The sequence below is a fragment of the Dryobates pubescens genome, chromosome 5 (assembly GCF_014839835.1).
Source record: "Dryobates pubescens isolate bDryPub1 chromosome 5, bDryPub1.pri, whole genome shotgun sequence".
Lineage (NCBI taxonomy): Eukaryota > Metazoa > Chordata > Aves > Piciformes > Picidae > Dryobates > Dryobates pubescens.
Genome location: NC_071616.1, coordinates 12,830,504 through 12,846,883, shown reverse-complemented (window position 1 = coordinate 12,846,883; position 16,380 = coordinate 12,830,504). Strand labels below are relative to the sequence as shown.

General features: G+C 48.5%; 1 protein-coding gene across 1 annotated transcript; it reads left to right on the top strand.

The window, feature by feature from the left end:
- Positions 1–202: 202 nt before the first annotated feature.
- On the top strand, positions 203–16,148 carry KLHL28 (kelch like family member 28). Its single transcript, XM_009897189.2, has 5 exons — positions 203–274; positions 3,854–4,752; positions 8,057–8,500; positions 12,008–12,216; positions 13,419–16,148. The coding sequence occupies exons 2-5, from the start codon at positions 3,854–3,856 to the stop codon at positions 13,580–13,582; spliced, it is 1,716 nt and encodes a 571-aa protein (XP_009895491.1). The 5' UTR covers positions 203–274; the 3' UTR covers positions 13,583–16,148.
- The last annotated feature ends 232 nt before the right edge of the window (positions 16,149–16,380 follow it).

The following is a 16,380-nucleotide window of genomic DNA, read 5'->3' as shown; positions in this document are numbered from 1 at the left end:
CAACACAGAAATGAGAGACGAGAGCTGACGGTAGCAGGGCTGATACAGCCAAAAGAAACTTGCCCCCCACCGTGGTGTGAAGTAATGGTACGGCGCGCCCCAGGGCATTGTGGGTGCGCGGCGCTGATTGGGTAGAGGGCGCGGGGTGGTGGTGTTCGGAAGTGACGTAAGGCGGTGCCCGGTGCCGCTGAAGGAGTGAGTCGAGTCGAGTCGAGTGAGGTGGTGGTACCGCGGGCCGGGCCTCGCCGCGGCCTGCGCCCACCCCCTCTATTAGGTGAGCCTGGTCCTGCCGCAGTAAGTTGTCCTCAGAGAGCCTTCTAGAGCCTTGAGACTCTGTCCTGGGCCGCTTCGGTGTTGGTAGTTTGTCCTAGCCTTTCGAGCAGTCCAGCGCGGAGTATGGAGTGCAGGAGGGAGGGAGGAGGGAGCGGTGTGGGGCTGTGGGGTATGAGCGGGCTCAAGTGTCCTGGAAGGTGGTTGTCAGTCCTGGGGAACACTGTGGTAAGTTGACCAGTGGTGGAAAGGTGTCCGCTTCCTTCTGGTAGTCGCGGAGCTGCTGGTGAGGTGGCAGTCGGTGGGTATCCCCGTCCTGCTGGCTTCGCGCTCACTGCCTGGCTGGCAGAGGGACGCGTTACAAGGGTTTCTGAAGCGTACACCCGTGAGCAGGGCTCTGTGTTTCTTTCCCCTCACTCCTCTGTCTCTTGAAATGGGCTGGGACCGAAGCTTAACCGCTCGGGTTACACGCAAAGGACGTGCAGATCTTAAAATGTTATAAACAGAGCAGTCTGCAGATGAGCTGCAAAACTCTTGCAAGTGCAGGTTATTTTATGCTCTAGTTGGTGTTTGTTTTTTTTTTTTTTTGTGCAGAAGATGGCTTTTGTGATGATGTTAAGAAGCAAAATAGCATGGTACTAGCCTTGGATGCTGCTGAGGTTTGATGTTCTTCAGTGAGCTGTAAAACGAGAAAAGTCCCTCCCTGGCTCCAGCCACTTTGTAGTCTAAATGAGGAACTGGCGAGCACTTAAATACTACCTTGGAATAGAAAAGTGCCTGCAGCTCTTCCTGCTGTTTTCACTTAAATGCTGTGCACTGCATTACTTCCTGGGTATCTATGTGTAGCATGGGCTGTGGAAGAGAGAACACGTTCACTAGGCAAGCTTGGGTGTTTACTGTTGTGGTTAACCTTCTAATTTGCAATTATTCTTTCCCTTGCTGCTTAAGATAAGTTTTAATACAGGCAGAAAAGGATCTGAGAGCCCAGAGCTTGAGGGCAACCATTTGTGTTTGTGCTGTGAGCACAGGTGGTTGGACTCGCAGATGTTCTTCAGGGCCAGTTAAGGTTCCAGCTTCTCATTTCCTGCTCTGCAACATGAAAATGAAGAAAGAAAAAACAATAAAAAGGCAAATCTTTGCATGTGTGGGTGAGCATTGTGTGTGAGATACAACAATGGGCACTGCTACCAAGCTGGAACACAAAGGTTTAGTTTTTTCTCTGTGAATTGACTTAAATGTAGTTTTTTGTAACCATTCTTACAAGTGTTGCACCTGGTGATTTCTGTGTCTATGTGCAATCAAATTCTGAGTTGACCACAAATGCAGAAGGAAAGGAAATGTTTTAGATGCTGAGCAGCTCTTCTCTTTTTATTTTTGTAGCACAGATTAAGTAGGAAGCAGAAAATTGTTGTTGCGTTCTAAATATTACTGTATAAAATCTTTTGCAGGTAGATCTCAGTCCCCTCCTTTTAGATAAGTTTTTGTTTTCTGTGCAGGGCTTTAATGGGAGAGGGATGAACTGATTGATTTTGTAATGGGTAAGAGACTTTTTTCTACCTCTAGGTCTCAACCTCCACTCCTGTCGCTGCTATTATCTTCTGTGTCTAAATGTGGGCAACTCATTTTCTTCTTTCAGAAGCAGCACTCTCGGTAGGCTCACTGAAAAGGAGATGTCAGTTAAGAAGTTCTGCCTTTTTACACCCCCCCTTAGCAATAAGACAAAAGAAGTGAAGTCTTGGAAGTTTGTGTAATCACTTAGCAAATTTAAAATTAAACCAGCTTTTCATCTGAGGAGCTGGGTGGTTGCAGTGTTCTCTGTAGAACAATGGCTGCGTTTCCTCGTGGTCCGGGATCCTGACACATCTGTACCCTCCACCCGCTCACTGCCATGAATAGAGAACTGAAGAAGCTGCTCCAGCAGGTAGTGGTGGGCAGCAGCCTTGGAATTTTAATGATACTGAAATTAGAGCAGGTGCCTTCAAGTGCTTTCTGGTGTCATGAAGCAAGCTAAAACTTTCTGGAACAATCCCAGAAAGGTTTGAGTGGGAAGGGACTTTTCAAGGCCCTCCAGTCCAACTCCCCTGCAGTCAGCAGGGACATCTGCAATTAGAGCAGATTTCTCAGAGCCCTAAACAACCTGACTATCAAGGGTTCCAGGGATGGGGGTTAAAACTAGCTGGGCCCAAAGGGTGGTGAGCAATGGAGTTAAGTACAGTTGGTGGCTGGTCACAAGTGATATGACCAGCCTGGAGAAGAGGAGGCTCAGGGGAGACCTTATTGCTCTCTACAACTACCTGAAAGGAGGTTGTAGCCAGGTGGGGGTTGGTCTCTTCTCCCAGGCAACCAGCACCAGAACAAGAGGGCACAGTCTCAAGCTGCACCAGGGGAAGTTTAGGCTGGATGTTAGGAAGAAGTTCTTCACAGAAAGAGTGATTGGCCATTGGAATGGGCTGCCCGGGGAGGTGGTGGAGTCACCATCACTGGAGGTGTTTAGGAAGAGACTGGATGGGGTACTTGGTGCCATGGTTTAGTTGATTAGATGGTGTTGGATGATAGTTTGGACTCGATTTTGAAGGTCTTTTCCAACCTGGTTAATTCTATTCTAAATCCAAGTTCTGAGTCCAGCACTTGGGTCACAACAGCCTCATGAATGCTCCAGAATTAGGGCAGAGTGTCTGGAAGCTGCCTGGTGGAAAAAGGACATGGGGGTGTTGATCAACAGCTAGTAGAAGATGAGCCAGTATGTGCCCAGGTGGCCAAGAAGGGCCACCTGGGCAGCATTTGGGCCAGGATCAGCAATAGTGTGGCTGGCAGAAGCAGGACAGGGATGTCCTCCTGTGCTGGGCACTGGTGAGGCCACACCTTGAGTACAGAATACAGTTTTGGGCCACTCACTCAAAGGAGGATGTTGAAAGGTACAGAGGAGGACAATGAAACTCCTGAGGGGTCTGGTGAGGAGCAGCTGAGGTAAATGGGGCTATTCAGCCTGGAGAAAAGGAGGCTGAGGGGAGACCTTCTGGCTCTCTACAGCTCCCTGAAAGGAGGTTGGAGACAGGTGGGGGTGGTACAGGTGGGCTGCCTTGTATCAGGTGATATAAGGAGAGGAAATGGCCTGAAGTTGCACCAAGGGAGGTTTAGGTTGGACAGGAGGAACAATTTCTTTCCTGCAAGAGTGGTCAGGCATTGGAACAGGCTGCCCAGGGAGGTGGTGGAGTCGCCATCCCTGGAGGTGTTCAAGAAACCTGTGGACACGGCACTTGGGGACTATTTTTTTTAATGGCCATGATGGTGTTGGGCTGATGGCTGGACTTGATGATCTTAGAGGGCTCTTCCAATTAAACCAGTTTCATTATCGTGTAATTAATACAGCACAGACTGTTAATTGCAATTTCATTGTCCTGGGTTTAATTTGCATGGAAAACCAGCAGGTGAGGGTTACAAAATTGGGTTGGAGAGCAGTAAGTCTGAAGAGAAAAGCAAAAGTGAGCTTTGCCTGCTCTGGGTGCTGTGTCTGAGCACCGTGAGTAATGAAGCTGCTGACGTAGAGCCTTGAGTAACGCGTTGAATGTTCCCTCTGCTGCAGATGGACCAGTCATCTCCAACCTACATGCTTGCCAACCTAACCCACTTGCACTCCGAGCAGCTCCTGCAAGGCTTGAACCTGCTGCGCCAGCACCGCGAGCTCTGTGACATCATCCTGCGGGTCGGCGATGTCAAGATCCAGGCCCACAAGGTGGTGCTGGCCAGCATCAGCCCCTACTTCAAAGCCATGTTCACCGGCAACCTCTCCGAGAAGGAGAACTCCGAGGTGGAGTTCCAGTGCATCGACGAGGCGGCCTTGCAGGCCATCGTGGAGTATGCCTACACGGGGACCGTCTTTATCTCCCAGGACACTGTAGAGTCGCTTCTGCCAGCCGCAAACCTCCTGCAGATCAAGCTGGTGGTGAAGGAATGTTGTGACTTTCTGGAAAGCCAGCTCGATCCCGGCAACTGCATCGGGATTTCGCGTTTCGCCGAGACCTACGGCTGCCACGACCTCTACCTGGCTGCCAACAAGTACATCTGTCAGAACTTTGAGGAGGTCTGTCAGACAGAAGAGTTTTTTGAGCTCACCCATTCTGAGTTGGATGAAATTGTCTCCAACGACTGCTTGAACGTGGTGACGGAGGAGACCGTGTTCTACGCGCTGGAGTCCTGGATCAAATACGACGTGCAGGAGAGGCAGAAGTACCTGGCCCAGCTGCTGCACTGTGTCCGCCTGCCCCTGCTCAGCGTCAAGTTCCTCACCAGGCTGTATGAAGCAAACCATCTCATTCGTGATGACCACACTTGCAAACACCTCCTGAATGAGGCCCTCAAGTACCACTTCATGCCTGAGCACAGACTCTCCCACCAGACCATGCTGATGACGCGGCCTCGCTGCGCTCCCAAAGTTCTCTGTGCCGTGGGAGGAAAAGCAGGGCTCTTCGCGTGCTTGGAAAGGTGAGGGCTGGGGAGGTGCTGGCAGCACTGGAGAGGTGGGATCTTCTTCTCTGGGAGAGTGACAGAGCCCTGGAGAAGGTTACCCAGAGAGGTCACGGAGTCTTTCTCTGCAGAGATACCAAACTCAGCTGGGCATTGCGATCCTGGGCAAGCTGCTGAGGGTGCCCCTGCTTTAGCAGGGGGGTTGGACTGGGTGATCTCCAGAGGTTCCTTCCAACCCCCACCATGCTGGCATCCTGTGGTTTATTACAACATTGCATTAACATTTCCAGAAGTGGGAGTTAAACCACTGGAGGATCTGCATGTCCATGAGTGCTTGCATGCAGTGCTTTTGATATCAGTGCACCCTTACCAGCTGAGTTGGTATTCTCATGTTACATAAACTGGTTCTGCAGCTGAATCCTGGGATAATGTTTTACTGAAGAGATTTTTGTTTCTGTGACAGTTCTTGGCTGCAGGTAAAAACCTGCCTTGTCTCATTTCAAGTTAACTTTCCTGATAACAGGGAGTGATAGATGTTGGGATTGGGAATTGTTTGGTTTCTAGATTTAGAAATCTAGCAAGCCACAAGTTATTCAGACAAATAACTCCCCAGTAGGATTAAAACTAGGAAGCAGGAAAGCTTAACTCCACTCTTCTCCTTCTCACTTACACTTGCTAGAAGGCTCTTTTTCACTTTTTCCCTGCTTCACAGTAACAGAATTACTCAGATTTATTTTTTTTGGTGCTACTATTTTGTGACTGGGCTGCTGCCCAAGAGCCAGTCTGCTGTGGCATAGACCCACAGAATTGTTTGGGTTGGAAAATCCCTCTAAGATAACAAAGTCCAACCACCAACCCACCACCACCATGGTATTGAACCATGTCCCCATATTTCTGGAATACCTCCAGGAACAGTGACTACTCCACCTCCATAGGCAGCCTGTTACAATGCCTGATCACTCTTGCAAGAAAGAAATTGTTTCTAATGTGCAACCTGAACCTCCCTTGGCACAGTTTCAGGCCATTTGCGCTCAGTTTATCACCTGATACTAGGGAGAAGAGACCAAACCCCTCGTGACTCCAACCTCCTTTCAGGGAGTTGTAGAGAGCCAGGTCTCCCCTCAGCCTCCTTGTCTTCATGACCCCAGGTCCCTCAGCTGCTCCTCACCAGACCTGTTCTGACCCTTCACCAGCGTAATTGCCCTTCTGTAGACCTGCTCCAGCAGCAAAATGTCCTTCTTCGACTGAGGGTCCCAAAACTAAACCCAGGACTCAAAGTGCAGCCTCAGCAGTACAGGGGAACAATCACTGCCCTGGTGTGATCCAAGCCAGGATGCTGGTGGCCTTTTTGGCCACCTGGGCACACACTGGCTCTTTTTCAGCTGCTGTTAGCCCACACCCCCAAGTGCTTTTCTGCTGGACAGCTTCCAGCTACCCTGCCCCATGCCTGCTTCTGGGTTCTTAGCCAGTGGCTACTAACTCTCCATGAGCTTCATTTTCTTGTTTCTTTGATCAGCTCCTGTTCCCTGTGTGCTGGGCACTTTGAAATCAGGTCAGTAATTAACTAAACCCTGTCAGGTGGGTTGACCAGAGTCTAAATTTGATGAGCTAAAACCACCATACTGTGCACTGAGCAGAAGTAAAAGCAAACACAAATAAGCAAGGTTTGGAAAACAGATTCAAATTAGGTAGTGCCACTTCAACATTCCATTGAAATTATACACTGTGTAAAATACAGACTTAAAAACCTACAAATTATACTTTCTAAATGTATGTTTTACATATATAGAGACACAGGCTCTCCAGTTCCCCTTGTCTCTCACCAACTTAAGGCTGGTCTGACTGGGTTTGACTTCACTTTACCCTTCATAGCCCTTTTGATTTCTTACCTCAGTCACACCCCACTTCCAGATGGTGCTGGGGCATCACCACTGTCTTGTCTTCCCTTCCCTCAATGCTCTCCTGCCTGGCTTCTGCTTTCAAATGAAAGGAACAAGAATAGGACAAGAGGAAATGGCCTCAAGTTGCACCAGGGGAGCTTTAGAATAGAATGAACCAGGTTGGAAAAGACCTTTGAGATCAACCTATCACCCACCACCATCTAATCAACTAAACCATGCAACCAAGCACCCCATCCAGTCTCCTCCTAAACACTTCCAGTGATGGTGACTCCACCACCTCCCTGGGCAGCCCATTCCAATGGCCAATCACTCTTTCTGTGAAGAACCTCTTCCTAACATCCAGCCTAAACCTCCCCTGGCACAGCTTGAGACTGTGTCCTCTTGTTCTGTTGGTAGTAAGTTGACCTTCAGGAACAACTTCTTCCCCTTGAAGGTTGTGAAGGTCTGGCCCTGGCTGCCCAGTGCAGGGGTGGAGTCCCAATCTGAGGAGGGTTTTCAAAGCTGTGGAGGTACCATGCTGAGGGACATGGTTTGGTGGTGACCTGGCAGTGCTTGGTTAAAGGTTGGACTCAGTCCTAAAGGTCTCTTCCGACCAAAATAATTCTGTGTGTCTGTGATTTCAACTCTTGGCCTTGATGCTGTGGCTTTGCATCATGCTGTAGTCTGTGAAACTGTGGGGTTGTAGCTCTTTAGAACAGTCAGCAGCATTTTCACTGTAGCTTCTGTTTGGGCTGTTGGAAGAACCAGATTGGATGTATGAAATAGTCACAGAATGGCTTGAGGTGGAAGGGACCTCAATGATCCTCTAGTTCCAGTGCCCCTGCCATAGGCAGGAATACCTCCCACTAGGCCAGGTTGATCAAGGGCTTGTCCAGCCTGGTCTTGAACACTTCCAGGAAGGGGACTTTCACAACCTTCCTGGGCAGCCTGTTTCAGTGTCTCACCACCCTCACAGTGAAGAACTTCTTTCTAATGTCTGACCTAGATCTCGCCTGCTGTAGTTTTGAGCCATTCCCTCTCATGCTGCCACTACAAGCCCTTGTAAAAAGTCCCTCCCCAGCTCTCCTGTAGCCCCTGCAGGTACTATAAGGCTGCTCTGAGCTTTCCTTGGAGCCTTCTCTAGGCTGAACAGCCCCAACTCTTGCAGTCTGTCCCCACAGCAGGGGTGCTGCAGCCCTCTGATCATCTTTGTGGCCTCCTGGACCTTCTCCAACAGCTCCATGTCCTCCTTGTGTTGATGGCACCATAGCCCAGGAAGAATCTCATGAGGACAGAATCACCTCCCTTGACCTGCTGGCTACATATCTTTTGCTGCAGCCCAGGAGGTGGTTGGCTTTTTAAACTGTGTTCTTTGACGCTCAGAGGCAGATTGCTCCAGGAGGTCAGCTCTGCTCTCATAATGTTTGTTTTCTCTCTTCCAGTGTGGAAATGTACTTTCCCCAGAACGACTCCTGGATAGGCCTGGCTCCTCTCAGCATCCCTCGCTACGAGTTTGGGATCTGTGTCCTTGACCAGAAGCTCTATGTGGTGGGAGGGATTGCAACCCATGTGTGCCAAGGCATCAGCTACCGCAAGCATGAGAACTCAGTGGAGTGCTGGGACCCTGACACCAACACTTGGACCTCCCTGGAGAGGATGGTGGAGAGCCGGAGCACGCTGGGAGTGGTGGTTCTGGCAGGAGAGCTCTATGCCTTGGGCGGCTATGACGGGCAGTCCTACCTGAGAACTGTGGAGAAATACATCCCCAAAGTGAAGGAGTGGCAGGTGGTGGCTCCCATGAACAAAACCAGAAGTTGCTTTGCTGCAGCTGTCTTGGATGGGATGATCTATGCCATTGGTGGCTATGGTCCTGCCCACATGAACAGGTATTGGTGTGGGGAGCCTGGAGTCGTGAGCAAGAGATCAGCAAAACTCCATCTGAGGCTCCTGTTGGGAAGCCAATTAAAAAGTAATCTTAGATTGGTAGTCTACTGTGGGGCTTGTGACTCCTTGTTCTGCAGTGTCACTCTGACAACTCAGCTGAGCCAGCCTGTGGCCAAGAAGGCCACCAGCATCCTGGCTGGATCAGTGACAGCATGGTCAGCAGGACAAGAGCAGGGATCGTCCCTGTGCCCCCTGCTGCTGAGGCCCCACCTTGAACACTGGATTCAATTTGGGGCCACTCACTCCAAGAAAGACACATGCTGGAGTGTGTGTGGATGAGGGCAAAGAAGCTGATGAAGGGTCTGGAGAACAGGTCTGGTGAGGAGCAACTGAGGGACATGGGGTTGTTTAGGCTGGAGAAAAGGAGGCTGAAAGGAGACCTCACTGCTCTGCTGCTCCCTGAAGGGAGGTTGGAGCAAGTTGTGTTGGCCTCTTCTCCTGAAGACCAAGCGATAGGACAAGAGGAAACAGCCTCAAGTTGTTCCAGGGGAGGTTTAAGTTGGACATTAGAAGAAACTTCTTGCCTTGAAAATGTTCTGAAAGCCTGGAACAGGCTCCCTAGGGAGGTGGTTAAATCCCCATCCATGGAGGTCTTTCAGAGCCACAGAGATGTGGTGCTGAGGGATGTGGTTTAGGATCAGACCTGGTAGAGTTAGACAGTCACTGGATTTGATGATCTTACAGATCTTCTCCAGCCAAAGCAATTCAGTTATTATAACTGCCTCCACAACTTCTCTGGGCAACCTTTTCCAGTTTCACCACCCTCAGGGGGAAGAATTTCTTCCTAATATCTAATCTAAACATAGCCTCTTCCAATTTGAAGCTATTACACCTCATCCTGTTACTTCTCAAGTGTCTTCATGTGTTCCAGCTTACAGCTGGTGTGTTTGGGTTGGTTTTAATCCTTAAGAAGGATTAAATGGTTGGACACAGTCTCAAACTGTGCCAGGGGAAGTTCAGGCTTGAGGTGAGGAAAAAGTTCAGAGAGAGTTGTTAGCCATTGGAATGTGCTGCCTGGGGGGTGGTGGAGTCACTGTCCCTGGAGGTGTTCAAAAAGGGATTGGATGTGGCACTTGGTGCCATGGTTTAGTAGTCACAAGGTGTTGGGTGATAGGTTGGACTTGATGATCTTTGAGGTCTTTTCCAACCTTACTGATTCTATGACTTGATCACAGAATCACAGAAAACATTGGTTGGAAGAGGCCTCAAAGATCTTCCAGTCCAACCCTCAACCCAGTTTAGGGTCAATCCTAAACCATGTGCCTAAACACCAGGTCCACACACTGCTTAAATGCCTCCAGGGATGGTGACTCCGCCACTGCCCTGAGCAGACCATGCCAATGCTTGATAACCCTCTCTGTGAAGAAGTATTTTGTAGCATCCAGCCTGAACCTGCCCTGGTGCAGCTTGAAACCATTTCCTCTGGTCCTGATGATCTTGGAGGCCTTTTCCAACAAAGCTATGATTGTGTGTCATTAGCTTTAATGTTTCAAACTGTAGTTTTGAATTGCCAGGCTGTTTCATGTGCTGAATCCACACACAACTGTGGTACGTACCTCAGAGGGAATCCTGATCTAGTCTTGATGCTACTTTTTATTGAAAGCTGAGGATGGTGGCTCCTTCCCTGGTGCTGGGTAGAAGTAGTCTTGCTTCACACCATATCACAAGGAGGTGGTCTGCTACCAGCATGCTATTTAAATGATAGAATCATAGCATTCTTTTGGTTGAACAAGACCTCTAGTCAAGTCCAACCTTCAGCCAACACCACCATGGCCATTAAACCATGTCCCCAGGTGCCATGTCCACACATGCCTTGAACACCTCCAGGCACAGTGACTCCACCACCTCCTGGGCAGCCTGTTCCAATGCCTGACCACCCTGCAGGAAAGAAATTGTTCCTAATATCCAACCTAAACCTCCCCTGGTGCAATTTCAGGCTGTTTCCTCTTGTTCTATAACCTGATACTATGGAGAAGAGACCAACCCCCACCTGGCTCCAACTTCCTTTTCTCCAGGATGAACCACCCCAGTTCCTTCAGCTGCTCCTCACCAGACCTCCAGGTCCTTCCATTGTCCCACATCCCTGTGGATGGGTGGGGAGACACTCAGTGATGCAAAGAAATCATCAATATTCCCTTTTCTTTGTTAAAATTAGGGAACAAGCCAGCTGTCATTCCCTTCAGGAAGCAGATTAATGAGCTGCAAACTCAAAGAGCTGGGTAAGGAATGAAGACCTTGCTCAGAGGCAGGGCTGCATTGAGTGTTTAACAGTGCAGCATGAACAGCATTCCTCTAGTCATTAATTGCCCTTAATTTTCTACTTGATACATTTGATGAAGCAGAGGATTAGTTCCCAATTAGCAAAGTACAGCCAAGGAGCTTGCACTGGGAAAATGCAAATGATTTTTTAATTACTGAAGCAAACCTAGCAATGACTTAAACAGTTTGCTTGCCATGGCTATATGAAACTTCATCTGGTGTTTCTCTAGCTGATTATGTTTTAATTAATGAGCTGAAATAATAAACAAACCATCTCTACAGTCCCTTCCAACCCAACTGTACTATGATTCACAGATGACACTGGGTTGAAAGGGACTCTAAAAGGTCATCTTGTCCAACCCCCCTGCAGTCAGCAGGAACACCTCCAACTAGATCAGGCTGCTCAGGGCCACATCAGGTCTTACCTTGAATGTCTCCAGGGATGGGACCTCAATCACAGCAAGTCAAGAGAGCTTCTCACCCTCTGCCCTACTGAGATCACTTCTGGAATCTGGGATCCAGTTCCAAGTTCCCCAGTTCAAGAGAGACAGGGTACTACTGGAGAGAGTCCAGTGGAGGCTGCAATGAAAAGTGACCTTTTTATTTTTGACTCAGGATAACTGAGCTGTGCTGTTGTCCTGTGTGGTCAGTCTTACCTCTGTGCCAAGCTGTGACTAACTTCAGTGACAGCTTAAAGTAGAGCAGGGTACCTCTGGGCTGCTCTCTTCACTGCAGCCATGTTGCCCAGACCATAAGAAGTGGATGATAATGAAGTCCTCTTGCCAGAAGTTGTAGAATCGGAGTTTGGTTGGAAAATACCTTCAAGATCATGGAGTCCAACCATCAACCCAAAACCACTATGGTTATGCCCAAAACTTGAATGCTCAGTGTTCACCCAGGCCTTTAACAGGTCGACTTGGTAACTTCCTTGCAGGAAATCCAACTTCTTGTTTGGTGTCAGGGTGCTGGAGCCCTGGAGCAGGCTGCCCAGAGTGGACTCTCCTTCTCCAGAGGGATTCCAAACCCAGCTGGACATAGTGATCCTGGGCAAGTCCTGTGGGTGACCCTGTTTGAGCAGGGGGGTTGGACTGGGTGATCTCCAGAGGTCCCTTCCAACCCCCACAGTGCTGATACTGGGTGAAGTTCCAGTGTCACTGGGGGCCTCACCAGTAGTTTGTTTGCCTTCACAGCATGGAGCGCTATGACCCCAGCAAGAACTCCTGGGAGCCGGTGGCTTCGATGGCCGACAAGCGAATAAACTTTGGTGTCGGTGTCATGCTGGGCTTCATCTTTGTAGTAGGTGGACACAATGGTGTGTCTCACTTGTCCAGCATCGAGAGATATGACCCTCATCAGAACCAATGGACTGTGTGTCGACCCATGAAGGAGCCCAGAACAGGTAGGGAGGTGGGAAGATCTCCACAGGTCGCTCTGGCGTCTTCTCCAGATACAAACTGCTCTTCAGTGTGCTAAAAGCCACGGCAGAGCTGCAGCTCTGCTGTCTGCAGAGCACAGAGCTTCATCTAGGCGTGTGACCATCAATCACCTCTGGCACAGAATGACTGTTGCTGCATTTTTATCTGCAGTCCAGTTTAAGTTTGTGCTGCAGCAAACATGAACATTTGTCGTCTCCTTCTGCTGATTTGAGTGAGGTGCAGCGTTTCTGTGCTTGCTGTTCTATTGTGTTGTATTTGATTATATTGCCATAGAATGGTTTGGGTTGGAAGGCACCTTAAAGACCATCTAGTTCCAATCCCCCTGCTATGGGTAGGGACACCTCCCACTAGACCAGGTTGCTCAAGGCCTCATCCAGCCTGGCCTTGAACATCTCCAGGGAGGGATTTCAGTGTCTCACCACCCTCACTGTAAACAACTGGACTTTGACATTGATTTGACATCTCAGTTGGAGGCTTGGGAGTTCATTCTGTCTTCTGTCTCCCTTTCAAGGAGTATAGAGACAGAAAGAGTGTTGTCATAGCAAAGGGTGTTGAAACAGTTGGAAAAGGGATGTAGGACCTGAATGGAGGAGAACCACCTATTTTCTTTAAAAATAGCCCAAAAGTCTTATAAGGAGCATCTGAGAGAACTGGCCTCATTTAGTCTGGAGAAGATGAGGCTGAGGGAGATCTGGCTTTGTACAACTCCCTGAAAGGAGATTGTATCAAGGTGGGGATTGGTCTCTTCTCTGTAGTATCAGGTGATAGAACAAGAGGAAATGGCTTGAAACCACCAGGGAAAGTTTAGGTTGGATGTTAGGAACAATTTCTTTCCTGCAAGAGCAGTCCGGCCTTGGAACAGGCTGCCCAGGGAGGTGGTGGAGTCACCATCCCTGGAGGGGTTCAAGAAACCTGTGGACATGGCAATTTGGGCCATGGAACCATGGCCACGGTGGCACTGGGTTGATGGTCAGACTCCATGGTCTTAGTGGTCTTTTCCAACCCAAGGAATTCTGTGGTTCTATGGGAAAAGGAGAGGCTGAGAGGACTTGTCTGTTGAGCCTTCAGGTAGAGAAGTGGTGCTTCTAATTAGGAGCAAAGCTATTACTAATTTCCACAGTCAGTGATGATGGAATCAGTTTTATATCCTTTTTTTCCCCTCCAGGTGTTGGTGCAGCTGTCATTGACAACTACCTGTATGTGGTTGGAGGCCATTCAGGCTCATCCTACCTGAACACTGTCCAGAAGTATGACCCCATCTCAGACACCTGGCTGGACTCTGCTGGGATGATGTACTGTCGATGCAACTTTGGCTTGACTGCACTTTGATGGCAAGCAGGGCTTTGGTGGACCTGACACAAAGGTGGAGCTTAAGTCTGCTTGGAAATAAATCCTGCTGGTGGAGCCCACGAGCTGCGTTTTGTGAAGCTGGAGGAACGTGGTGAAGTTGGGGCTGAAATGAAGAAGAATTTGGTTTCTTCAGGGATGGAGGGAATGGAAAGCTTATTCCCAGCTGGGTTTAGGTAGCATCCTGTTAAAGGGGGAGGTGAACTTGAGAGAGTACTGGGATAATATCTAACCCCTTCACCTTCTAGAGGTCTTCTCTCTTCCTCCTGCCTCCTCCGAACCGTGAAGTTTCCCATGCTTGGGGCGCATGGATGCGTGGTGTGACTGGAGAGCTTGCTGAGACTTGGCTGGTTGTGTCTTGATGTGTAGAAGACACCAGTGCTTCATCATTTTGTGTTATTTTTTTAATGAACAGTAACTAAAGGGCTGCCTTGTTTCTGTCTCTCAAGGCTTGTAAATAATAAACACCATGGCTTGTTGCCTGCACGCTCTCCTTTGGTACCTGCTCGCTGGTCGGAGGGCTGGGATGATAATTAGTAACTATTTAAATTGATTTACAAGGCAAATTTGTTGCCTCTTCATGAATTTTCCTTTTTTATTTGGTGAGGAGAAGTCACATTTCGAACACCCTTGGTGTTTCCTGTGTGGTGGAGTCACCATTTCAGGAGGTGTTCAAGAAACGTGGGCATGGCACTTCGGGACATGGTCTTGTGGCCATGGTCGTCTTAGGTTGATGGTTGGACTCAAATGATCTTAGAGATCTTTTCCAACCCCTAGGATTCTTTTGGTGGATGAGTGCTAAATGACTTCATCTTCCTCCTGCGCTGTGGGTTGTCAGTTGTAACACAGGACAAAATGACATCAGGAGGCACCACAGCAGCATAAAATTGACACTCCAGGGAAAAAATCCATCCCAACCCTCTCCCAACCCTGCTTGTGTCCATACTCCTTTCTTCAGAGAATGAATTGTTTCATTAGCATGTTCAGGTCTCCAAATGGTGCTACATGTAGGACTTGATGGGAAGGCTGGTACAGGTTTTGGTGCAGTTTGCATAGAGCATGATTTGGTTGTCCCAGTTCTCTGCTTGATACACCCGTGCCTGTGGAAGCTGTTAAGAACAACAGGGTGTGCTGAGCTCCAGAGCTGTGACATCATTTTCTGTTCCAGAATATCTATGTTCTTTTGTTCATCTTTTCACAAAGACATAAATAGGGAGAGAATGGTGAGATCCCTTCCTGGCTTCTTCAGCCTTGAAGCTGCAGTGGCTGCCAAGTGTGGAGCAGAGTCACTCATCCCCAGTGTGAAACAGAGTAGAGGATTCTGCTTCCTGCCAGTAACCAGAATCTCAAGAGAGAGCTCTGGGGTAATCCTGAAATTAGTGACTGTCTGGGCAGATAAATTTATTTATCATCTTTAAAAGAGATGAGTGAATAGATACAAGTTGTAGCTGATTCAGGATGGTTTGATTTGGCTTTTAACTAGGAATCACCATCAGCTTGGATTTCTTTTTTGATGTCTACATCTGTTTCCAGGTACTGAAGAACCTTTCTGCCTCCAGAGTTGGTTTTCCCTTAAGATGTTAAATTGCTGATTGGTTCTCCATGTTTGACCATGTTCAATCCCTGTTTCTTTCCCCTTGTTAAATCCCTTTGTGTTTCCCCTCATGTTGACATGTTAAATCCCTGGGGGTTTCCCCTGTTTTTACATGTTAAATTCCTTGGTTTTCACCCCCATAGAATATTCTTTTTGAAGGTGCAATAACAGATGAAATAGTTGCTCTAAAAGCCATTTCTTCACAAGGATGCTGAGCAGAGGGATTGGGCTGTACCTGGTTTATTCCAACCAGGCAAGCAGTGGGCTTCTGTCTTCTTCCATATGCTGATTCTGAACAGGCCAGGAAATGAGGCTGTTTTACCAGCAAACATTATTCCTGGAGAAATATTTGCACAGATGGTAAAATCCTGCCCTTACTCTTCACATCTGGTAGAATGAAGCAGGACTTTCAAAGCAAAGCAAATGAATGTCAGCCTTTTCCCTGGAGTTTGGCCCACTCTGGAACCCAGTTTGATAGCAATAAGCCTAATTTAAGGATTTCAGTAACTCTTTGGTAGGACATGAGCAGCTCTGTGTGTGTGTGGCCTGTTTGTGTGTGGCGAGGAGAAGGATGGGGAGCAGGTTAGTGTTGCAGGATTGAGGGAGGTGTTTCAGCTTGTTGCCTTCAAACACACTGGCTCACATGTGCTGCTTGGCTTTTCAGTTTTTCACAGGTTGCTCATCATGTTTGCCAACAGACACCAGAGATAAAGGCACTTGACAGAGAAAGAGTGAGGAAAAAATGCCCAGCAATTCCTTACTGAAGAGGAGTTGATGCTTTCTGTTGGCTGGAACCATATGCTTCATAAGAATGGTTTGGGTTGGAAGGAACCTTAAAGATCATCTAGTTGTTATATTCATAGAATAGTTTGGGTTGTAAGGGACCTTAAAGACCATCCAGTCCCAAACACCCTGCCCCATGCAGGGATGTCTCTTACTAGTCCAGGTCACTCAAAGCACATCTTGTCCAAGGATGCTTCCAGGCTTGGAGCCTCCACAATTTCTCTGGGCACCCTGTTCCAGTGTATCACCACCCTTTTGGTGAAAAATTTCCTCTAAATGTCCAATCTTAATCCAGTTTCTTCTAATTTGAAGCCATTACACCTTATCCTGTCACTCCATGCCTTTGTCAAAAGTCCCTCCCCAGCTCTCCTGTAGCCCACTTCATCTGCTGGAACACTGCTCT